Raw genomic sequence first — 23,402 nt, 5'->3', positions numbered from 1 at the left:
GCAAAAATCATCTCCTCGAACGCCTTTCTCACAGAAGAAGAAGAAGAAGAAGAAGAAGAAGAAGAAGAAGAAGAAGAAGAAGAAGAAGAAGAAGAAGACAACGCCGCCAATACGACGCAGGCAAGGAACCGAACGAATGGCCAAGTTAATATATTTTTTTCTGATGGCTATCTCAAGATTCCCGTCTCCCGGGACAAGTCACCGACAGTCGAAGAGAAAGACACTCCATCGCGCTTTTCTTCGAGCGAGTCTTCCGACTGAACGAACCCCAGCCAGAAAGTCGTGATAACGAAGTGACGTTATTGGGGAAAAATGAGTGTCAGGAATTAGGTCAAAGGTCCTTCGGTGACATTTGGGAGAGAGAGAGAGCGAGAAGAAACGAAATTGGTTGGCGAGGAAGAGAGCGTTAAGAATTAAAGTAAAATATGCTTGATTGCATGTTGTTTCGATCACTATTAGCAGACTTCTCTCTTATGTTTAATTTTCGTATTGTTTTTACGTCCTGACGTGAGAAATAAATTTACTTTAATAATATTTAAGGCAAATTAATTTACACGCAAAGAATCTTATGGGCCATATCACTTTTGTTACATTTTCCATTTAAAATTCTTTTGGTTGATTTCTGGTTAGTGTTCAAATATACGGCCACCAGAATATTTTTGAAGATACTGAGGAATATAGGAATGTGATACGAAAAGAATTATCTAAAGGACACAGATTACAATCAGATGAACTTAATGTGAACACAACTATTTTATCGAAAGAGGAAATTAAAGAAACTTTTGGTAAAATATTTGTTGGCAAGCCGTCTATTCATAGTTTTCTTTCTAGTATTTATGGAAAAAATACTTCTATCTTCTTAATTCCATGCTAACAGACATAATCCCATAAGCAGAACGCATAAAGCAGCATTAAAACACTGAAAATCTAAAGAGCAAAACTAGGTGTTGTCACCAGCCTCCCTCCCCCACAAAAAAAAAGTTTTCCATTACGTACAAGTTTGCGATACTTCGTCCTCTGAGATGTTAATGAATTTCGAAAGTTCTAATGGTTTACTTTCTCCTCGCAGAGAAAGAGAGAAAGCTAGATAGGCAGACGGACGGGAATTGAATGGAATATAGACTTTAGGCCAAAGGCCAAGCTCGGGGACCTATGAGGTCATTCAGCGCCGGAACAGAAATTGAGCTTGGAAGAGAACCTTGTTTCCTGTTCACAAGACGTTCAGTTATAAACATCTGTGCTTATTTGAAGGCATTAAATAAACAAATAAAATAAAAGGTCCCAGTTTGCCCCATAAAGTTCCTATTCTGACCAAAAAAAGGTCCTAGTCTTAGCAAAAGAAGGTCCCATTTAGCCCCACAAAGTTCCTATTCTGACCAAAAAAGGTCCAAGTTTGTCCCACAAAGTTCCTATTCTGACCAAAAAAGGTCCCAGTTTGCCCCCACACAGTTCCTATTGACCAAAAAAAAAGGTCCTAGTCTTAGCAAAAGAAAGTCCCAGTTAGCCACACAAAGTTCCTATTCCTACCAAAAAAAAAAAAAGTCCTATTCTGACCAAAAAGGGTCAGAGAGAGAGAGAGAGAGAGAGAGAGAGAGAGAGAGAGAGAGAGAGAGAGAGAGAGAGAGAGAGAGAGACGAGGCGTAGCATAAGCCAACAGTTAATTAACTTGAAAAGTTGGCGTGAGAAACGCAAACATTAATTAGCAACAGACTCTCCATTAGGGTCTAAACTCGTGTTTCTCTTTATGTTAGTTTTGTGATTATGCTCCAGCTTTGTGCTGGGCTGAGCACATCCTTGATCAATGAGTTGTTCTTAAAATAAGGTCTAAATAACATTAGACAACATTTCTATTTAATATCAAATGACTTCGTAGAAATTTCATAGCTGGCCGCCAAAGTAATCACATCGAATTTATTGATAGTTAGGTATTTCATTCGTCTCTTTTATAGCTTAACCAACTTCAGATTCGTTATACTTATTGTTTTCCCTTAAAATCGTTCAGATTTACATAAATTCTATTTGCTTTTTAGTTTTCTGTAAAAGAAAACTACTGCGCTGGCTTTTTCTGTCCGTCCGTGCTTTATTCTGTCCACACTTTATTGTCCACACTTTGTTCTGTCCGCCCTCAGATCTTAAAAACTACCGAGGCTAGAGGGCTGCAAATTGGTATATTGATCATCCTCCCTACAATCATCAAACATACCAAATTGCAGCCCTCTAGCCTCAGTAGTTTTGATTTTATTTAATGTTAACCATAATCGTGCATCTGGCAACGATATGGGATATGCCACCACCGGACCTAGGTTAAGGTTTCATGGGCCGCGGCTCACACAACATTATACTGAGACCACCCAGAGATAGATCTATTTTCGGTGGCCTTGATTATACGCTGTAGCGGATGTACGGAAAACTCGATTGTGCCGAAGAAACTTCGGCTCATTTTTTACTTATTATTGTTTTATTTTCACTTTCCCTAAATTATTAACTCACGTCTGAATAAAAAAAAAAGGCAGCTTATAATGCATTCTGTGAACCCTATACCTTGATCGAAAAATCATTTGGCTGATTTCAGTTAAATTAAACTAACTACAAATTCATTTCAATTGAGGTAACATTGAAAAACTATTGAATACTGATTGCTATCCTACAGTTTTATGAAGGATACGGAATATGAAGTCATTTTCTGTAATTAAATCTGTTAAATTTCAATTTATATTGAATTCTTTTGTAAGTTTATTATTCTTAACACTGTTTAGTTTCTCTTTTATTTCTTGCTTAAATAATATCAGATATATGCTGGCTTCTTTCCAGTACCCACTGGAACAGCCTGGAAAATTTAGGGCAATGTGTTGATAAGGGACTGGGTATAGGATTCACAGAGTATATTCTTCAAGACCTTTCTTATCATTTCAATTTAATCAGACATTGCTAAGAGACAATGCAGTCTGTTGCAAACAGCAGACATGCCACATTTGGAATTAAGAAATGAAACTATGAAAACCTTAAAAATCCTTCTTCCTGGCTGCCTCTTTGAACAAGAAATGTCAACTGTTTTACATACTATACAGAACTAGCCTTTTCTCCAAGTTCCGCCTGGAACCAGGAAACACTGACCTCCGCGCGAGTGAAGAGAATGTTCCAGTGTTTTTTCCTCCCTCTGGAAGTCGCGAGGAACCATTTTACAGTTAGGTAAAACTGAAATAATGACAGTGGGTAAACCTTAGCTAGATTTACCCACTGTCACTGAAATAGTGACAGTAAGTGAATCTAGGAAAGGTTTGAGTTATGGCGTTCTGTGTTACGCCGTTAAAAATGCAAATATTAACTCATTTTCCATGCTATTTCATCAGCGATGGTTTGAAAATGGATGTGGTTTTAAAACGTTAAGGTATATGTAAAGTCTGCAAAAGAGAGAGAGAGAGAGAGAGAGAGAGAGAGAGAGAGAGAGAGAGGAGGGTAGGGTTTTTTTTACTTCCTGGAGAAACTTCTTTTGAATATAATGATCATTTGGGAAAACGATCTCTAAAATAAGTTCATAAAAAATAGGAACGTTAAGATTAGGCTTTAGTGTGTTCCTTTCTTAACTTACTCTGCAAGGACACAAACCCCACGTTTGCACACAGTACCCCTGAAAAGCATTTTCTATTATTCGTGTAATCCTGCAATTAGCACCGCGCAGGCCAACCAGCGATGCAAATTCCAGCAGCATGGGGCAATTTGCAAATCAGTTGGCAGTTTTTGATGAATTGCCCCAAATGGAAAGGTCGCCTCATTTGTCATAGTTATCTGGACGTTTCATCCCTTCTCTTTTTATGAATGAACCCAACCTTTTGTTTCATTAGTCAAGGTAATGGGAGCGAGAGTACAATTCATACTCAGATTGTAACAGCATTCGCAGGGCTGAATGTTGACAAGCCATTCATTCGTTTAGCGATGTGTGCAGTGATTTATGATTTTGGAAGCTTGTGCGTTATGTTATGATCACAGTCCCTGCGTGCTATTAGATGAAAGTAGATATGATATCACTGTTCAGAAGAGAAACCCGTATTCAGTTGGAACACGCCAGGAGGGGGGGGGGTGCGGTGGCCATCGACTTGAAATTCAAGCTTCCAAAGAATGTTGTGTTCATTTGAAAGAAATTACAGAAGATAACAGGAAATGCGAAGAGAAGGGATCAGTTAATAGATAAAGAAGACAAATGAACAAATAAATAGATAAATGGCTAAAAAGTATAAATTAATAAAATATTTATGTAGTCGTTCATATTCATTTTTTGTTCGAGGTATCTGGCGCCACAGACATTTCATACACGAACCCTCTTTCATATTCTGAACCCATAGTGTTCTCATTCTATAAATATGCCAATTGTATCGCCTCTTCCATACCCACACCTAAAGGAATTGCCCGCTGAATCTGTGATACCCCAATCCTTGAATGCCATATTCGTCTATTCGCCATGTGTCTGTCTCCTAATCCTTTTTTTTTATTGTTATGCGCTTATCACAGCCCATATATTATCCGCTGAATTCGTCTTGTTGTTCCTTGGTAATTAAAAGTTTGGTCATTTTAAGCATGTAATTTCTAGCGACAGCTTCACAGGTAGAAATCTCTCTCTCTCTCTCTCTCTCTTTCTCTCTCTCTCTCTCTCTCTCTCTCTCTGTGTCTTTATTCACTTATTTAATACCTTATAAAAAACAGTTTTACAACCGAACGTTTTATGAACGGGAAACAAGTTTTCGGAAGGAAAATTCTTTCTCTCTCTCTCTATTTATTTATTTATATAAAACCTTAATATAAAAACATGTTTACAATTGGACGTCCTGTGAACAGGAAACAAGTTTCATTTGGAAATAAAATAATTTCTCTCTCTCTCTCTCTCTCTATTTATTTATTTATATACCTTAATATAAAAAAGTTTTACAGCCGAACGTTTTATGAACGGAAAATAAGTTTTCGGAAGGAGAATTCTGTCTGTCTGTCTGTCTGTCTGTCTCTCTCTCTCTCTCTCTCTCTCTCTCTATTGATTTATTTATATACCTTAATATAAAAACAGATTTTTACACGTGAACTTTATATGAACAGGAAACAAGTTTTCGGAAGCAAAATCATCTCTCTCTCTCTCTCTCTCTCTCTCTCTCTCTCTCTCTCTCTCTCTCTCTCTCTCTCTCAACGCACAATATTCTCATTAACTGGTCGAGCATAATTTTCCGTTCCTCCGTCATCACGCAAACTTGCGTCTAATTACGACAAGGGAATGGCGAAGTGATTTGCCCACGGAACTATCTAAGTGATAAGGAGTCCTCGTTTGCTGCAACATTTCGGATGGAGAGAGAGAGAAAGAGAGAGGAGAGACGAACATCGAGAAGCGTACGCCTTTTTAAGCGTCTCCTAGATAACGTACCAACAGCGAGAGATTCGGAAAACAGATCTTGGGTTGCCGTATCTGGTGGTCGGTAATAAAGTCACAGGGGAAAAAAGTTACAGGAAAAAAATCACAATTTTGGCTAGGAGAAAAGTCACAATTTTGGCTAGGAGAAAAGTCACAATTTTGGCTAGGAGAAAAGTCACAATTTTGGCTAGGAGAAAAGTCACAATTTTGGCTAGGAGAAAAGTCACAATTTTGGCTAGGAGAAAAGTCACAATTTTGGCTAGGTGAAAAGTCACAATTTTGGCTGGGTGAAAAGTCACAATTTTGGCTAGGAAAAAAGTCACAATTTTGGCTAGGAGAAAAGTCACAATTTTGGCAAGGTGAAAAAGTCACAATTTTGGCTAGGAGAAATGTCACAATTTTGGCTAGGAGAAACGTCACAATTTTGGCTAGGAAAAAAGTCACAGGAAAAGTCACAATTTTGGCTAGGAAAAAAGTAACGGGAAGTCACAATTTTGGCTAGGAAAAGATTCACAGGCAAAAAAGCCACATTAATTTATGGTGGCCGGTAAAAAAGTCACAGGAAAAAAGTCACAATTTTGGCTAGGAAAAAAGTCACAGGAAAAAAGTCACATTAACTTAGGGTGGCCGGTAATAAAGTCACAGGGAAAACAATCACAGAAAAAAGTCACAATTTTGGTTTGGAAAAAAGTCATAGGAAAAAAAGTCATTAATTTATGGTGGCCGGTAATAAGGTCACAGGAAAATAGTCACAAATTTGGCTGGGAAAAAGTCACAGGAAAAAAGTCACATTAATTTATGGTGGCCGGTAATAAAATCACAAAAAAGAAAAAACCAGGAAAAGGTCTTGGTGGTTTGGGTATATCATGAATGGCATCTACTGAGGCATTGCATTGCATAAAATTCTTCATCGGCAAATATTAAATCATAAATATCAGTCCTATTTCAACCTAATTTTACTGGAGCAAGATGTGTAAATGGTCAGTTTAAAGGGATTATGCTACTGTAAAATAAATCCCCACGTATACTGCGTTGATGTATACCGTAACCGTACTGTAAATATTGTAATTGTAAATAATGTAAGTTTAATCCTTTCAATAAAAAAAAGTTGAATAAAAGGGAACAATAACATACCTAAGACGTCTTCATTCGCTCCTTCAGAAACTAGTGTAAGGGCCACTTTAGGCTTTTAACGATGCTATAATTGTTCTCTCGACAGTTCGGTAATAGATCAGGCGATCACGTAACCTAAAAACCCTATACTGAAAACTAGATTGATCTATGTAATTATTCTGAAAAGGAGACTACTAGCGCCATCTATTAACCACTTGAGAATCACTCATCATCAAAGCAGAAACTATTGTCTTTTTGACAAAAGGCAAAATTAGATTTGCAGATATTACAGAAGACGATTTTAAAGCATAGAGTTAATTAATTAAAATATTTATATGTAATTAACGCATTTTTTAAAATAAAGACTTTACAAGATAATTAACAAAGTTAGTTTTGTTATGACAAACGGCACGGGTAATAGCTGCGCGCGCATCCAGAATGACCAACATTTTTTTTAACCGGTTAAAACTTATTATAGAAAAATATCTTTCTGTTCGGGAGCAAAATCAGAGATATAGGATATATTTATGTATAATCATATTTTCAATCTTCATAAATAACATAAAGACACCACGAGATATATTTTTAGTCATTTCCCTCGTTTCAAAATCTGTAAAGGTTCGTATACCTGGCCCCAAGGGCAAGGAAGGTTAAAGACTGCCATTCTTTTTAAATTTCTCCTGACGAAATAAATCTAGAAAAACTAAGAGAACGATAAGCAATGGCAACAAAAGCGTAATTATCAGTTCAGAAAATGACAATTATTATTGCCGAAGTTATAAGCTAGTTGGTAAATGACAAACTGACGTAGGTTTTCATGTTAGTTCAAACATATTCATGTTGGCTATCCTGATGCAAACACCTACGGGGATTTAAAAGTAGCATTCCCTCTATTAAATTTCTCTCGACTGTAGCTAACCCAAGGAATGTTGGCGATGTAAAACTATTTTATTTAAAATATTATTAATTGGAGTTTCTTTTGTCGTAACAGCATCTCTGAATAAGCAAAATTTAGACAAAATAAAATGTAAAGGAATCGCAATGTTTACTCTTTATGGCAACTGAGAAGTCAGGAGTACCAACTTTGTAAAACCTCAAATTAGAGGAACAAAAGTCTATGTGTCACTGCATGGGATTTTATAGAACCAAAAGTAATAAAAAAACTAATAGTTCCCTTTTTCGTCTTTGAATCAGGCTGAGAATGATTAATTATCCATACATAACAATTCGCAAAAGCTTCTTCTTATGTTGGTAATCCTGCTTCCTAATGGCCAATAATCTATTCAGGATCAGCATTGCAACAAACGATAAGATATTCTCTTTTGAGTATATCTGAGATGGCATTTACTGGAGCATTGTGTTTCATAAAATTCATCATTGGCAAATATTAAATCATATCAGTCCTATTTAAACCTAATAAATAAAAAGGAAAAAGAATATGGCTAAGACGTCTTCATTCACTCCTTCAGAAACTAGTGTAAAGGCCAATTATGGCTTTTAACGATGCTCTAATTGTTCTCTTGGCAGTTAAGGAATGGATCAGGCGATCACGTGACCTCTAAACCCTCTACTCGTCAAAACAGAAACTATTGTGTCTTCGGCAAAAGACAAGATAAGACTTGCAGATATGTACAGGCGACAGCTGAGTCATATATATTTTAATAATTAAAATATTATTATGTAATTAAAGTGATTTTTAAACAAAAAATTCACAAGATAATTCACAAAGTTAGTTTTCATATGACAAACGACCCAGGCAATAGCTGCGCGCGCATCCAGTATGACCAACAATATTTTTAACCGGTTAAATATTACTATAGACAAATAAACTTCTGTTTGGGAGCAAAAACAGGGAGATAGGATTGGATTTATGTACAACGTTACTTTCTATCTTGATAAATAAAATAAAGACACCATGAGGTACATTTTTTAGTCATTTCCCTCGTTTCAAAATCTCTTATGGTTTGTATACCTGGCCCCAAGGGTAGCGAAGGTTAAAGAATGCCATCCTTTTGATATTTCTCCTGACGAAATAAAGACAGAAAAACTAAAAGAACGATCAAACCTGACAATCAAACGTAATTATCAGTTCATAAACTGACAAACACTATTGTCAAAATAAGAGGCACAATGACAAATAAGAATTTTACTTAGATTTCTTGTTTTACTTTGAACACAACAATGTTGGCTACCCTGATGATAAGTAACACCAGTGTTTAAATGTAGTATTTCCTTTATTTAATTTCTTGCGATATTAGCTACCCTAAAAAGTATTATTGATGCAAAACTATTTTACTGAATATATCATTCTAGAAGGTTTTTTTCCTCATAGCAGCATCTCTGGATAAGTAAAATTTAGCCAAAATTAAATGTAAATGATCGTAATGTCTACCTTTATTGGCAACTGAAAAGTCAAGAGTACCAACTTCTGAAAATCTCAAATTATGGAACAAAAGTCAGAGTGTAGCTTCATGAGAGATTTATTGAACCAAAAATATTAGATTAATAATAGTTTCACTTTTAGCATTGAATTCAGGCTGAGAAAATATAATTATCTGTGTAAAATAATCTGCAAAAAACTTCTTGTTATGTTGGTAACATTAATTCAAACAAGTTTGAACTCTTTATTTATTCCGAAAAGGATACTACTAGCGCCATCTATTGGCCAATGGAGAATCACTCTTCGTCAAAACAGAAACTTTTGTGTCGTCGATGAGACAAAAAATAAGATTTACTGATATGTACAGAAAACGGTTGTGAAGTATAGGGTTTATTTATCAAAATATTCATTGGTAATTAACGCACATTGTAAACAAAAACTTCACATGATAATTCACAAAGTTAGCTTTCATATGACTAGCAACCCAGACAATAGCTGCGCGCGCATCCAAAATGACCAACAGTATTTTTAACCGGTTACAACTTATTGCAGACAAATAAGTTTCTGTTTGGGAGCAAAAACAGAGAGATAAGATTGGATTTATGTACATTCTCATTTTCTGTCTTGATAAATAAAATAAAGACACCATGAGGCACATTTTTTAGTCATTTCACTCGTTTCAAAATCTGTTATGGTTTGTATACCTGGCCCCAAGGGTAAGGAAGGTTAAAGACTGCCATCCTTTTGATATTTCTCCTGACGAAATAAATGCAGAAAAACTAAAAGAACGATCAAACCTGATAATAAAACGTAATAATTAGTTCATAAACTGCCAAATACTATTGTCAAAGTAAGAGGCACAACGATAAATGACAATTTTACTTAGATTTCTTATATTACTTCGAACACAACAATGTTGGCTATCCTGATGATAAATACCAACGAGATTTAAATGTAGTATTCCTCTTATTTAATTTCTTGTAATATTAGCTTTACCAAGGAATATTGTTGATGTAAAACGATTTTAATGAATATATTATTCTATAAGGTTTTGTCTCTCATAGCAGCATCTCTGAATAAACAAAATTTAACCCAAAATAAAATATAAAGGAATCGTGATGTTTACTTTTAGTGGCAACTGAAATGTCATGGGTACCAACTTCTGAAAATTTCAAATTATGGAAACAAAGTCAGAGTTTCCGTTCATGAGAGATTTATTGAACCAAAAATACTAGATTAATAACATCTTCCTTTTTCGCATTGAATTCATGCTAAGAAAAGTCAATTATCCGTGTAAAATAATCCTCAAAAGCTTCTTGTTATGTTGGTAACTCTCCTCCAAAGGGTTTGATCTTTTTTATTTATTCCGAAAAGGATACTACTAGTGCCATCTATTGAAACCTGGAGAATCACTCTTCGTCAGAACAGAAACTATTGTGCTTCCGAGGAAAACTAAGATAAGATTAGCAGATATGTACAGGCGACAGCTTTATCATATATAACTTACTAATTAAAATAATAATAAGTAATTAAAATGTTTTTTAAACAAATACTTCACAAGTTAATTTACAAAGTTAGTTTTGATATGATCAACGACTGGTACCACAGGTGCGCGCGCATCCAGTATGACCAACAATGTTTTTAACTGGATACAACTTATTACAGATAAATACACCTCTGTTTGGGGCCAAAGACACAGAGATTGGATTATATTTACGTATATTCTTATTTTTAATCTTCATTAAATAAGATAAAGATACCAAGGGGTACATTTTTAGTAATTTCTCTCGTTTCAAAATCTGTTACGGTTCGTATTCCTGGCCCAAGGTTAAGGAAGGTTAAAGACTGCCATCCTTTTAATATTCCTCATGACGAAATAAATCCATGAAAGACAAAAGAACGAATAAAATTGGTAATGAAATCGTAATTACCAGTCATAAACTGACAAGTACTATTGTCACAGTAAGAGGCACAATGGCAAATAAGAGTTTTACTTAGATTTTTACTTAGATTTCTCGTATCACTTCGACCACAACAATGTTGGCTATCCTGATGGCAAATACCAACGGGATTTAAAATGCAGCATTGCCTTAATTTAATTTCTTGCGTCATTAGCTGGCTATTCTCAGCCTGAATTAAATATGAAAAGGTTAACTATTATTCATCTAGTAGTTTTGCTTTAATAAATCCCTCATAAATCGACACTGTCTTTTGTTTCTCTAATTTGAGATTTCCAGAAGTTGGTACTCTTGACGATACAGTTGCCACTGAAGGTAAACATTACGATTCCTTTACATTTTATTCTGGCTAAATTTTGCTTATTCAGAGATGCTGCCATGAGAGCCAAAATCTTATAGAATAATATATTCATTAAAATAGTTTTGTATTAGCAATATTCCTTAGGTTAGTTAATATCGCAAGAAATTAAATGACGGGAATTCTGCATTTAAATCCCATTGGTATTTATCATCAGGATAGCCAACATTGTTGCGTTCGAAGTCATATAAGAAATCTAAGTAAAATTCTCTTATGTTATTGTGAATCTTCTTTTGATAATAGCATTTGTCAGTTTATAAACTGATTTATTACGTTTCATTGTCAGATTTGATCGTTCTTTTAGCTTTTCTGCATTTATTTCGTCAGGAGAAATACTAAAAGGTTGGCAGTCATTAACCTTCCTTACCCTTGGTGCCAGTAATACGAACCTTTACAGGTTTTGAAACGCGGGAAATGTCTAAAAATGTACCTCAAGGTGTCTTTATCTTATTTATGAAGGTATGAAACAACATTGTACATAAATCCAATCCTAACTCTATATTGTCGGCCCAGTACAGAGGTTTATTTATCTGTAATAAGTTGTAACCGGTTATAAACGTTGTTGGTCAAACTGGATGCGCGCGTAGCTGTCGTCCCAGTCGTATTTCCTTTATTTACTATTTTCCAATATTAGCTAACACAATGAATATTACTGATGCAGCCCTATTTTATTGAATATATTGTTAAATGAAGTTTATTTTTTCATAGCAGTATCTCTGAATAACTAAAATTTAACCAAAATAAAATCTAAAGGAATCGCAATGTTTACTCTTTATGGCAACTGAAAAGTCAAGACTGCCAACTTTTGAAAATCTCAAATTAGATGAACAAAAGTGAATGTATCGCTTCATGAGATATTTATTGAACCAAAAAAACTAAAATAATTACAGCTATATTTTTATCTTTGATTCAGGCTGAGAATAATTAACTATCCACGTAAAATAATTCGTAAGAGCTTTGTGTTATGATGTCAATCCTGCTTCAGAATCCGCGTTGTAAGTTGCAACAGACAAGTCTTTTTGAATCTTTTTATTATGTTTCGAATGATCCCATCTTTTTTTTTTTTTTTTTTACTTAATAGTGATGTATTAAAGAGAAAAGCATCGCATGGTTATCCTAATTCTTTTAAAAAAACTAAGAAATTATGAACAAAATTGTAAGCGAAATTTTAAAAGGGGGTAAAAGGAGATAACACCATTCTCACATGGGGTTGGAACATCTCTAGTTGATTATTTGTGGCAGTGGTTTCATAATTTTGGGGGCCTTTCAAAAATCAGCGCTTGAAATCACTAATATAAACTGAGGGACTCATTAGTAATTTTTATCAATTTTGTACCAAAGGGGTTCAACAACTTGAGACATAAATCTGGTTTTCATTTTGATTAAAATCGAGAATGATGGAGTTTTTATTTTATTTACATGACGTGGAGGGTCTCGATTGCCTTTTCGTTACTTAACACTATTTAATATTATTTGCTAATATTGAAAGGTCATCCTCGATATGAACTCATGCTGAAATCATACTCGAAGCTTAAATCATACGCGAGGGTGATGATGATCATACTCGAGACCGATGTCACTTCCTAAGTCACACTCGATGTTTAAGTGAGGCTCAAGAGCTGGAGTCATTCCTTGGGGTCAAGTCATACTTGAAACTCAAAGCATCCTGATGTGAAGTCATACTAAATGTCCACGTCATACTTGAACCTCAAGTCATACTTGGAATTCAGGTCTTGATTTAAACTGAGTCATACTCGAGGTCCAGTCATATATGAGGCTCAATCCACCTTAAGATGAATTCATACTAAAAGTCTACATCATACTCGAAGCTCAAGTCATATTTAAAACTCAGGTCATAATTTAACTGAAGTCATACTCGAGGTCCAAGTCATACATGAAGTACACATCATCCTAATTTAAATTCATACTAAAAGTCCATATCATACTCGAACCTCAAGTCATACTTGGAATTCAGGTCATGAGCTAGGTTGAAATCATCATACTCAGTGTCAAAGTCATACAGGAAGCTCAATTCACCCTAATTTGAAGCCATACTCTAACCCCAAGTCATACTTGTAATCCAGGTCATGAGCTAAACTGAAGTCATACTCAAGGCCCAGTTCATACTCAAATATCACGTCAGCCTAAACTGAAGTAGTATTCAAGGCCCAGGTAAGATTGAAGTTCAAGTCACCCTGAATTGAATTCATACTTCCGGACAATGTCACACTCGAAGCTTAAGGTAAGTTTTCATATTTAGTTTTCATTCTATTTACCTGAGATATATTTATTGACTTATTTAGTGTCTATTGATGTATCTATTTATCAATCTGTCTGTTTATTCATTTATCCGTCTATTTCCTTTCTCCATTGTAAAAAGGCCTGAAAATTGACTACGCAAAAATATTCTTTTAAACCTTTTGCTTCAAAAACACCATAATTCTACGTAAAGCGAATTGCACGAAATTGAAACATGGTATGAAATTAAAATAAAAATTCATTTTGATTTATTCATTACAATGTAAATTCCGTGGAATTAAATTGGGAGTCTTTTCGCTTCAAATTTGAATAATTTATGGGTTATTACGCAAGGGCCTATCGCTTTTAATAGTTGAATGTTTCGTTGTGACTTGTAATTGCTGTAATGAGAGAGAGAGAGAGAAGTAAAATTAAAATGACTTGACAACAATTAAGACACAAAAGAGAGAGAGAGAGAAGAGAGAGAGAGAGAGAGAGAGAGAGAGAGAGAGAGAGAGAGGCGAGCCGGGCGAGGCATTTGAAATTAGTCAGACAAGCGTTCGAAATTATAATGAAATTAGCGTCTTAATTAATAACGAAAATTGACAGGTAACCAATATCCAGAATTCGAGTCCATACATTTGACAACATTTCATTAAGTCACAAACAAAACTTTTTTTTTTTAATAATGTTAATATTTTTAAGTCATTCAATTCTGAAGCTTTGTCAGTCATTTCACACTTAAACTCACTACTTATGACCTAGATAAGAGGTTAAATAAGATATGTAGGCATACCTCTATCATCAGAGTCCCATTAACCAATGAGCAGCCGAGACTGAAACGTTTTTTGCCCTGAACCAATCAGCAGCCGAGACCGGAATATTTCTCGTCTGGCCCAATCATCAGCCTTCATTGAAACGTTTATAGGCTCCAGCTATCAAAGTAATGTGAACAGGGCTTAGGTGAATTGTTAATTGTGCATTTTATACTTTATTAATTTTGTTTATTTGACGCGCTCTCTCTCTCTCTCTCTCTCTCTCTCTCTCTCTCTCTCTCTCTCTCTCTCTCTCTCTCTGCAATATAAAATATATTATCATACGATTCTGCAAATAAACTTTATAACCCAACAGACTGGACGTGGCCGAGAGAGAAAGAGAGAGAGAGAGAGAGAGAGAGAGAGAGAGAGAGAGAGAGAGAGAGAGAGAGAGAGACATAATCCTCTTATACAAAGCCTTACTATAGTTTCGGCATGATAGTGTTATCATTTCATTGGCTCAGAATTCGGCTGGGTGTACACCCAAAAGCCAACCTCCAATACAGGCTGACGCCCACACGCCCACACACACACATATACACACACATACACAATAAACACATACACATATATATATATATATATATATATATATATATATATATATATATATATATAGAGAGAGAGAGAGAGAGAGAGAGAGAGAGAGAGAGAGAGAGAGAGAGAGAGAGAGAGAGAGAGAGAGAGAGAGAGAGCACAGGGAGTCTAGTACAATGTCATTATAGTATCCTTTCACCACCATTATTATTTCGGATTTTTAATGTAATAATGTAATGTAATAATGTAATTCTAACTTCATATTGCAGTTTCAACATTTCCCCTTCACCTGCTTGTGGCTAAGTTCCTTTCGTCCTGTAATTTTCTATAATCTGTCTGACATATCTCTGATCATCCACATATATCCTACTAGCTTTGAACCCCGTGGGGGCGTTAGTGCCGTCAGTGCACCTCACGTGGCGCACTGTAGGCATTACTTAAGGGTCTTTGCAGCCTCCCTTCGGCCCACAGCTACATCCTCTTTCGTTCCTTTTACTGTATCTGTTTCTTTCCCTGTGATATTATCACCGGCCACCATGAATTAATGCGACTTTTTTCCTAGCTAAAATTGTGACTTTTCCCTGTGACTTTTATTCGTGTGACTTTATCGCCGGCCGCCGAAGTGTGGTAACCATCTCAGCGACTGAGGGAACAGAGATAATAAACTCCTGTGTCGGGAAACGAATCCAGTCGAATGGAAATTCCAGTTGGTCAGGAAGAGAGGGTGGTTTGAATAGGTGATGTAAATTAGTTATTGTTTTCGCTGAGAATTCTGATTGGCTCTTGAAATATATTATTACCCATACGTACTATTGAGGTTTTGTAATCAATTTCTAGAAAATTTTGATGTCTACTGTTCACTGTGACATTGTGAAATTGTTACACTAGATGCCATCATCATCATCCGAAAAATTACTGATAAAATTACTTGACAAGATAAAAATCAATGTATTGGTAAAACTAAAAATCAAAAATGTCTTGTAAGTTATTGGGAAGCAGGACAAATTTAACTCGGAAAAAATACATGAGTTATTTTTCTACACAATTCATAATTTTTGTAACTTTTTTAAAATACGCGTATTTTACTAAATCACTTATGGAAATACTGAATGTGTTAATTCGTTGAAAAGTATAACATCTCTTAGACAGAAGGTCCTGATAAGCAACTGATTACAAGATGTATTAATATAGATAACAATGACACAAAGTAAAGAAAAATAATAACCTGACATAAAAATAAGCTCATGCAACCAGCAAGCTTCATAATTCATTACATTCCCTCATCTATAGACACTCTGTCGCAGAGTATAAGCGCTAATTCCCACCGGATTCAGTCAGGCGCATATTCCGGCATTTCAAAGACACGAGAGAGAGAGAGAGAGAGAGAGAGAGAGAGAGAGAGAGAGAGAGAGAGAGAGAGAGAGGGGCGATAAATCCGAGAGTAGTGTCTGCATTTGCATATAGAACCAGGCAGGCCTTTTGCGACGCCGTCGCGCAAAGACAGGGGAATGGAAAAAGATGGACTAATTCACAGGCGTCGTTAATATACCGCCGAATATGGATTTTCTATCTGGCGTTCGCCTACCGCCTCGTTGGGGATTCGGTACCCCGGAAGGTTTCTGGTGGTAAGGTAATTATTTTGTCAAAGGTTCGTTGCTTTGGTTTGCTTTGAAAATAGCTGGTAATGTTCTTATTATTATTGTTATTATTATTATTATTATTATTATTATTATTGGAAAGAGAAACCCACAAGATTCTTGTGTATAACTTGTTTACTGGTAAAGCCTGACTACCTCATCTCTTGAAAAAGGGTCACAGTTAGGACCTGAGAGTACTCGAGATTAAAAGTAATATGTAAATATTTACCAGTAAACAAGTTATACACAAGAATCTTGTGGGTTTCTCTTTCCATCTTCAGAGGAAAACTGAAAGGAGTTTTTATTATTATTATTATTATTATTATTATTATTATTATTATTATTATTATTATTATTATTATTATTATTATTATTATTATTATTGATTTTTCAGTTATTAGAAACACTGGAAAGATAGAGAAAACTATGTAAATTGAATGCAGCTGATGCAGATGTAATATTCAAAGCTACATGTCTAATTATTATTATTATTATTATTATTATTATTATTATTATTATTATTATTATTATTATTATTATTATTATTATTATTATTTTATTCATTTTTCAGTTATTAGAAACATTGGAAAGATAGAGGAAACTCTATGGAAATTGAATGCAGCTGATGCAGATGTAATATTCAAAGCTACATGTCTAATTATTATTATTATTATTATTATTATTATTATTATTATTATTATTATTATTATTATTATTATTATTATTATTATTATTATTATTTGACTCGAACTAGCGTTGGATGAAAAACAGTTGGCTAGGAAATCTTTTTTCCAGTCGTTGTCGCTTTTCATGAGAAAAAGCTTATTATTAGTTTTTTTATGAGAATAATATGTGACAAAGAATTCTGTTTGAAAATTATGACATTTTTCGTGTTAGTGTTACCAGCAATGTTACAATTAAATATAATTTTTGTTCTCGTAACAATATCAATATTGAATATCCTCGAAATTGAATTAAGCAAATAATTTTTCGGTTCATTTTAATAAAAGACATTCATTGAATCAAGTGAAGAATTTAAAAAGAAAAAACTTTCTCTGAATATCTTTCATCTTTTTCATTCATGAAAAAGTCAGTTCCTAAAAGCTATATTACATTTTTTATATCTAATTAGATATACATCAGGCTTTTGTGCCAATGGGCCTAATATAAAACTGCTCACAAATATATTCACATGAGTTTGAGCTAGTTCTTTTAACTGCAAATATTTGTCCTAATTTTGTCATGTATAATTCTTTTGTACTACACAATTTAAAGTCATGCAAATACATATGCACATACAGCATTTGTATACGTAATTGTATCTAGATATACATCACCAACAACGAACATTTTGCATGACACACATGCACACACTCCACATTTTAAAACGTCCTTTCTTAACGAAGAGTCAACAAAAGAATTATGACGAAGTAAACGCTCCCGGCACCCAGCTGACTTGATAATAGCTTTACTCGTATTTCCGAGCGTACGAATAATCCCTGGGTATTTCTCTCGTATTCCCGTGATGGCAAAAAATATTGTTGGGACGCGAAGAACATTTGTTCATTTACTGCTGTTCATATAGACGCAGCTGATGATGTTGACAAGCATATTTCAGCAAATAGTAGCTCAAATAGACTAAGGATTTAATTGATGCTTGTCAAAAATTAGTAGCTGGGGAATGCTGTGAATTCCTCGTTTTCTCTTTTTTTTTTTTTGCATTTTTTTTAGGGCGTTTTTTTTTAGGGCATTGTCTCCGTGGAGATTTTGTAGTGGGTTTCCGTTATAATGTTAAGTTCAGATGGGCCGTTTTGCCCCAAGGCCGTGCAAATATTCTCAGATAGTGAGACCTATCCTAACAGCCTTAATTCATTTACTTATTTATTTATTCAGTTATTTATTAGACCTAATATTTTCACCTTTATTCACTGTTATTCATTATTTATTACATATATTCAAGGCTAATTATTATTTCGTCTATATTGACTGTTATCCAATATTTGTCACATATATATTCAAGGCTAATTATTGTTTCATCTTTATTTCACTGTTATTCGATATTTGTCACATATATATTCAAGGCTAATTATTGTTTCATCTATTTTACTGTTATTCGATATTAGTCACATATATATTCAAGGCTAATTATTGTTTCATCTTTATTACTGTTATTCGATATTTGTCACATATATATTCATGGCTAATTGCTGTTTCATCTATTTTATTATTTGATATTTGTCACATATATATTCACGGTTAATGGCTGATTCATCTATATTTACTACTGTTCGATATTAGTCACATATATATTCAAGGCTAATTATTGTTATTTTGGTAAACATTCCTTTCTATTCTCTGCCCATTTTAAACTTGAACATTCTGTCCTTTGCAAGATTGCTCTATAAGTTTATAATACGTCCCTTAATAACAGCAATAATTAGAATAACCCCCTTCTACTGATTGACTGTGCTGCTTTTAACTTTTACATAGAAAAATCACTTTTACTCTCGTACTTTATATAGACTGTACATTTCCGGTTAATGTGTCCACTCACAGGAAATTTTAAGGCTATTACAGACATATTCAAAGGCAAGATTAGGAAAAGTTAATTTCCTAGTGGTAATTTATTCTTAAGGCTGTTATCAATTTCCTGGTGGTAACTGAAATTTATTCTTAAAGCTGTTAACAACTCATACAAGTGTCTATAAAACAGTAATTAATAAATGTTAAATATTTCTTATTCATTAGATCTCTGTGAGCACCAATCAGTATCAGCTTGTATATTATGAAGTCCTGCCGTTATATGATTTGAAAATAAACAATTTTGTTGCTAAACAAATATATTTTCCTACATAAATGGTAAAAAAAAAAAAAAGAGTAAGGCTCCTGGAGTATTTAATACGGCAGTGAAAAAAACTAATTTTTTTCATTTGGACTTCTGGTAAAAAGGAAAACGCTTTGGGAATCATTCCGGCGTGATTTCAACGCTGAATATGCTAATGAGTTTATATAACCTTTACTCGATTTTACTGCCAAGTTGACCTCAAGCGTTGAGCTCTAATTGATACGTTGTGATTAACTTCCCTTGATCAAATATGTTTATACAAAGTCTTAATCAGTAAAAGAATGAAAAAACGTAAAGAATTTAAGTGATTAAATATATAAAAGTGGTACTTTAAGTTATGTTTCGTAGAGATACCATACGTTTTTCTCCAATAGTGACATTTGCTCATTTTCCCCTTATTCCACAATTTATTCTATTTGCCGTTTCAGGTCAAAACACCGATATACTTCGTTAAGAAATGAATCATAAAATCAATGATAATCCAAAAGTACTTCTAAATCATCCTAATAATTCTGATTTGATGGAATTTCTTGTCAAAGTCTTGCATTTCACCCGCGATTCTGAGATTCGAGAGACCAGTTTCCGATCTATAAGGCTCCGGGCAACTCGTAAGCCTTCGCAGCAATTCGGATAATAAGTACAGAGCTGAGGAGGAAGTAGTTAGGAAGCCATATATACGTAGGATCCAATCCTGTCTAAGAAAGGGATCTACTTTCACACTGAATAGGATCGCGATTCGGAAGATGAAGCGAGGGGTCTCGGCTTTCTGGAAACCTGCCAAGTTTTATGAGATTGTAGTTTGAAAATTGAGAAAAGGTTTTCTCTTTAAAATTATTATATTTTCTTTAATATTCAAAGTGACGACAATAATCTGTTATATCATAGTTTCTGTTAAATTTTGTTTAGCCACCTGAGAGGCTAGAAGTGGGAAGACACTGTTAATAAGTGGCAATCACTCTTCCATTAGTCTTGTGTGAAATAACGATCAGAAAAATGTGGAAAAATCCCTAGTGCCCTCTAATATTATAGAGCAGTCTGGATTCCTGTACCCGAAATATTTTACATTAAATTTTCTGTCACAGAAAAAGGAACTTTTTCTGGTCTTATGAAAATAATTTGGAACTTGGAAAGCAAAGGGGAACTTCAAAAACGTATTAGTTATGCATGGAAAATTGACGGATTATTTCCCATGAAAACTTCTGCAATTAAAGTTGACTCAAGATTAACCATAAGAGAATATATATATATATATATATATATATATATATATATATATATATATATATATATATATATATATATATATATATATATAGATACATACATACATACATACATACATACATACATACATACATACATACATACATACATACATACATACATAAAGGAAAAGAGAAATATAGCCGCGAGCACAGAAATCGTCAGATTGCGTGAGAGAAGACACACTTCAAGACTATAATGTTTTAGGGAACTAATGGCCCTCAGTATTTACTTTGCATTATTAATCTTGCCAAGTGTAATTCCGAGAGTCATGAAATGAATAATGACGGGACACTGCGTCCCACTTCTCTACAACAGAGAAGGAGGAGGAGGAGGAGGAGGAGGAGGAGGAGGAGGAGGAGGAGGAGGAGGAGGAGGAGGAGGAGGAAGAGAAAGTGGTTGATAATTTGGAAGCAAATATAAAAGCAAATAATGTTTTTGTTTGCTTTCGTGCCTGGGTGTGTTCTTAAGGGAAGTGTGTGTGTTTGTGTGTGTGTGTGTGTGGTGTGTGAGTGTGTGTGCGTGTGTGTTGCCCAAATTGCGTGTGTACGTTTCCCAGGAGCAGAGTTTTATAGGAAAAACAAATGACCTAGTATAGTGAGGATTTACATATTAAATATAAGTCTGTTTTTGCCAACTGCACACACACACATATATATATATATATATATATATATATATATATATATATATATATATATATATATATATATATATATATATATATATATATATGTATTGGAAAGACAGGAGAGCCAGACAGAGACAGACAGAGAGACAGACAGACAGAGGTCAGAAAATGACTAAGTGAAACATCTTATTCGCAAAGATCATTGCAAAGGCAGAGAGTCAGCCAGCGACAACTAGACAGAGTCACAAAGAGAGAGAGAGAGAGAGAGAGAGAGAGAGAGAGAGAGAGAGAGAGAGACAGGGAATGATCAAGGGAGCCATCCCTCAATCGCCTTAGAGTAGGTACTATTATTCTGCCTTAACAATGAGAGGAAAGGATTGCCCCAGACTCGACTCAATAATTCCCTACCTCCATTCGGGCGATATTCTGTAATCGAACTCTGCGCTTGGGTGGATCTATCCAGGTCCCTGCATTCGCTTCGCCCTTATAGATGACAATGGAGATTTGCCAGGATCCGGATTATGCATCCGGAATCTCTCTCTCTCTCTCTCTCTCTCTCTCTCTCTCTCTCTCTCTCTCTCTCTCTCTCTCTCTCTCTTCAAATATCTGGTCTTTCTGCTTGAAAACTATTTGAGATATCTGACGTGTGTCAGAGTAAAGATAACCCACCCTATCTCTCTCTCTCTCTCTCTCTCTCTCTCTCTCTCTCTCTCTCTCTCTCTCTCTCTCTCTCGCTTCAAATATCTGTCTATCTACTTGAAAAGTGCTCGATATCTGCTGGTTGCCGGAGTAAAGATAGCCCATACTCCTCTCTCTCTCTCTCTCTCTCTCTCGCTCATAGCCCTTTTGCTGCGTTAGATCATGAACATCATTCCTTTTCCATATTGTCCTTCACGTTATTTTCTTTAACGAATTATCTAAAGCAACTTTAATTTCATCATCATGGTCTTCCATTTGCTTGAGTTTGATAAAGTTTTGATCAACTCCTAACCTGTCATATTTGTGTGAAACATAATGTAAGTATTTATGTCATGTAAGTATGTATATATATATATATATATATATATATATATATATATATATATATATATATATATATATATATATATACATATATATATATGTATATATATACGTGTGTGTGTGTATTATTTTTACAATTTTACTATTATTTTCAGTCCACAAACCGCAGTGAACTCTCCTATCCCCATCCAGTGCTCCTGAAAAACACTGGACTAATTTTTCATGATAAAAAAATCTTGTTTCATTCCGTCAATTTTGTTTTGCATCCATTCAAGTCTGTCTGTTTCAGGGAGAATTTTCAAGCTAATTCTCCCTCCCCTGATTAGCTGCTGCTTCGTCCACACTACTCGTCAATTCATTAGCACCGACTTGTTCTTTGTAGTTGGTCACAAACATGTCCAAAAAAAACATCTCTGTTTCTTTGCTTGGGGTAATTCTACGTCTCTCTTTCCAGATACGTTGATGAGGGTGAGTCTATTCATGGAGTGGACAGGCGTGTATCTCTCTCTCTCTCTCTCTCTCTCTCTCTCTCTCTCTCTCTCTCTCTGTATATATATATATATATATATATATATATATACATATATATATATATATATATATATATATATATATATATATATATATATATATATATTTATATGTATATGCATTATGTATATATACATATATATACTGACATTATGTCACACAAATATGATAAGTCAGAAGTTTATCAAAACTTTATCAAACTCAAGGTAAAGTTTACATCGAATGTATCGACTCCATTTATATGGAAATTGAAGGCTATGGTAAAAAGGACATTAGGAAATATGGAAAAGTTTGGAAGACAGAACTTTGAAAATAATGTTATGTTTATTACATAATCTGCTATTACTACTACTACTGCTAATAATAATAATAATAATAATAATAATAATAATAATAATAATAATAATAATAATAATAATAATAATAATAATGCCATCAGGCTGAAGTGGCTAGCGTGGAGGCTGATAATTTCTTTTCAGAGTTTTGTCTCGACCCCTGGGATCCGGTTTTACTGCCCCCCCAACTCCCAAAAAAAAAAACTTCAGAATCACATTTTGTTTTTGTTTTTTACCAAGAGTTTTTCTTTTATATGTTGTTGAGACATCACAGGATACAGAGTGTTATTAATGTGTTTTTTTTAGTAAGATTTACTTATCAATTTACATAATTAACTGTAATGTAGTA

The 23,402-nt window shown here is 34.4% G+C and overlaps 1 protein-coding gene across 1 annotated transcript in view; it reads left to right on the top strand.

Annotated features, from left to right (window-relative positions):
* The window catches only part of LOC136852171 (nucleolar protein 58-like), a 21,035-nt gene extending 32 nt beyond the window's left edge, over window positions 1-21,003 (top strand). Inside the window, exons 1-3 of the mRNA XM_067126614.1 lie at window positions 1-120; window positions 631-785; window positions 20,852-21,003. The exon at window positions 1-120 is cut by the window's left edge and continues 32 nt beyond it. Coding sequence (XP_066982715.1) covers window positions 1-120; window positions 631-785; window positions 20,852-21,003 — 427 coding nt within the window. The remainder of the gene's footprint in view (window positions 121-630; window positions 786-20,851) is intronic.
* The last annotated feature ends 2,399 nt before the right edge of the window (window positions 21,004-23,402 follow it).

This window comes from Macrobrachium rosenbergii, chromosome 25 (assembly GCF_040412425.1).
Source record: "Macrobrachium rosenbergii isolate ZJJX-2024 chromosome 25, ASM4041242v1, whole genome shotgun sequence".
NCBI lineage: Eukaryota > Metazoa > Arthropoda > Malacostraca > Decapoda > Palaemonidae > Macrobrachium > Macrobrachium rosenbergii.
Note: the sequence above shows the minus strand (reverse complement) of the source record. Positions and strands in the feature narration are given on the sequence as shown.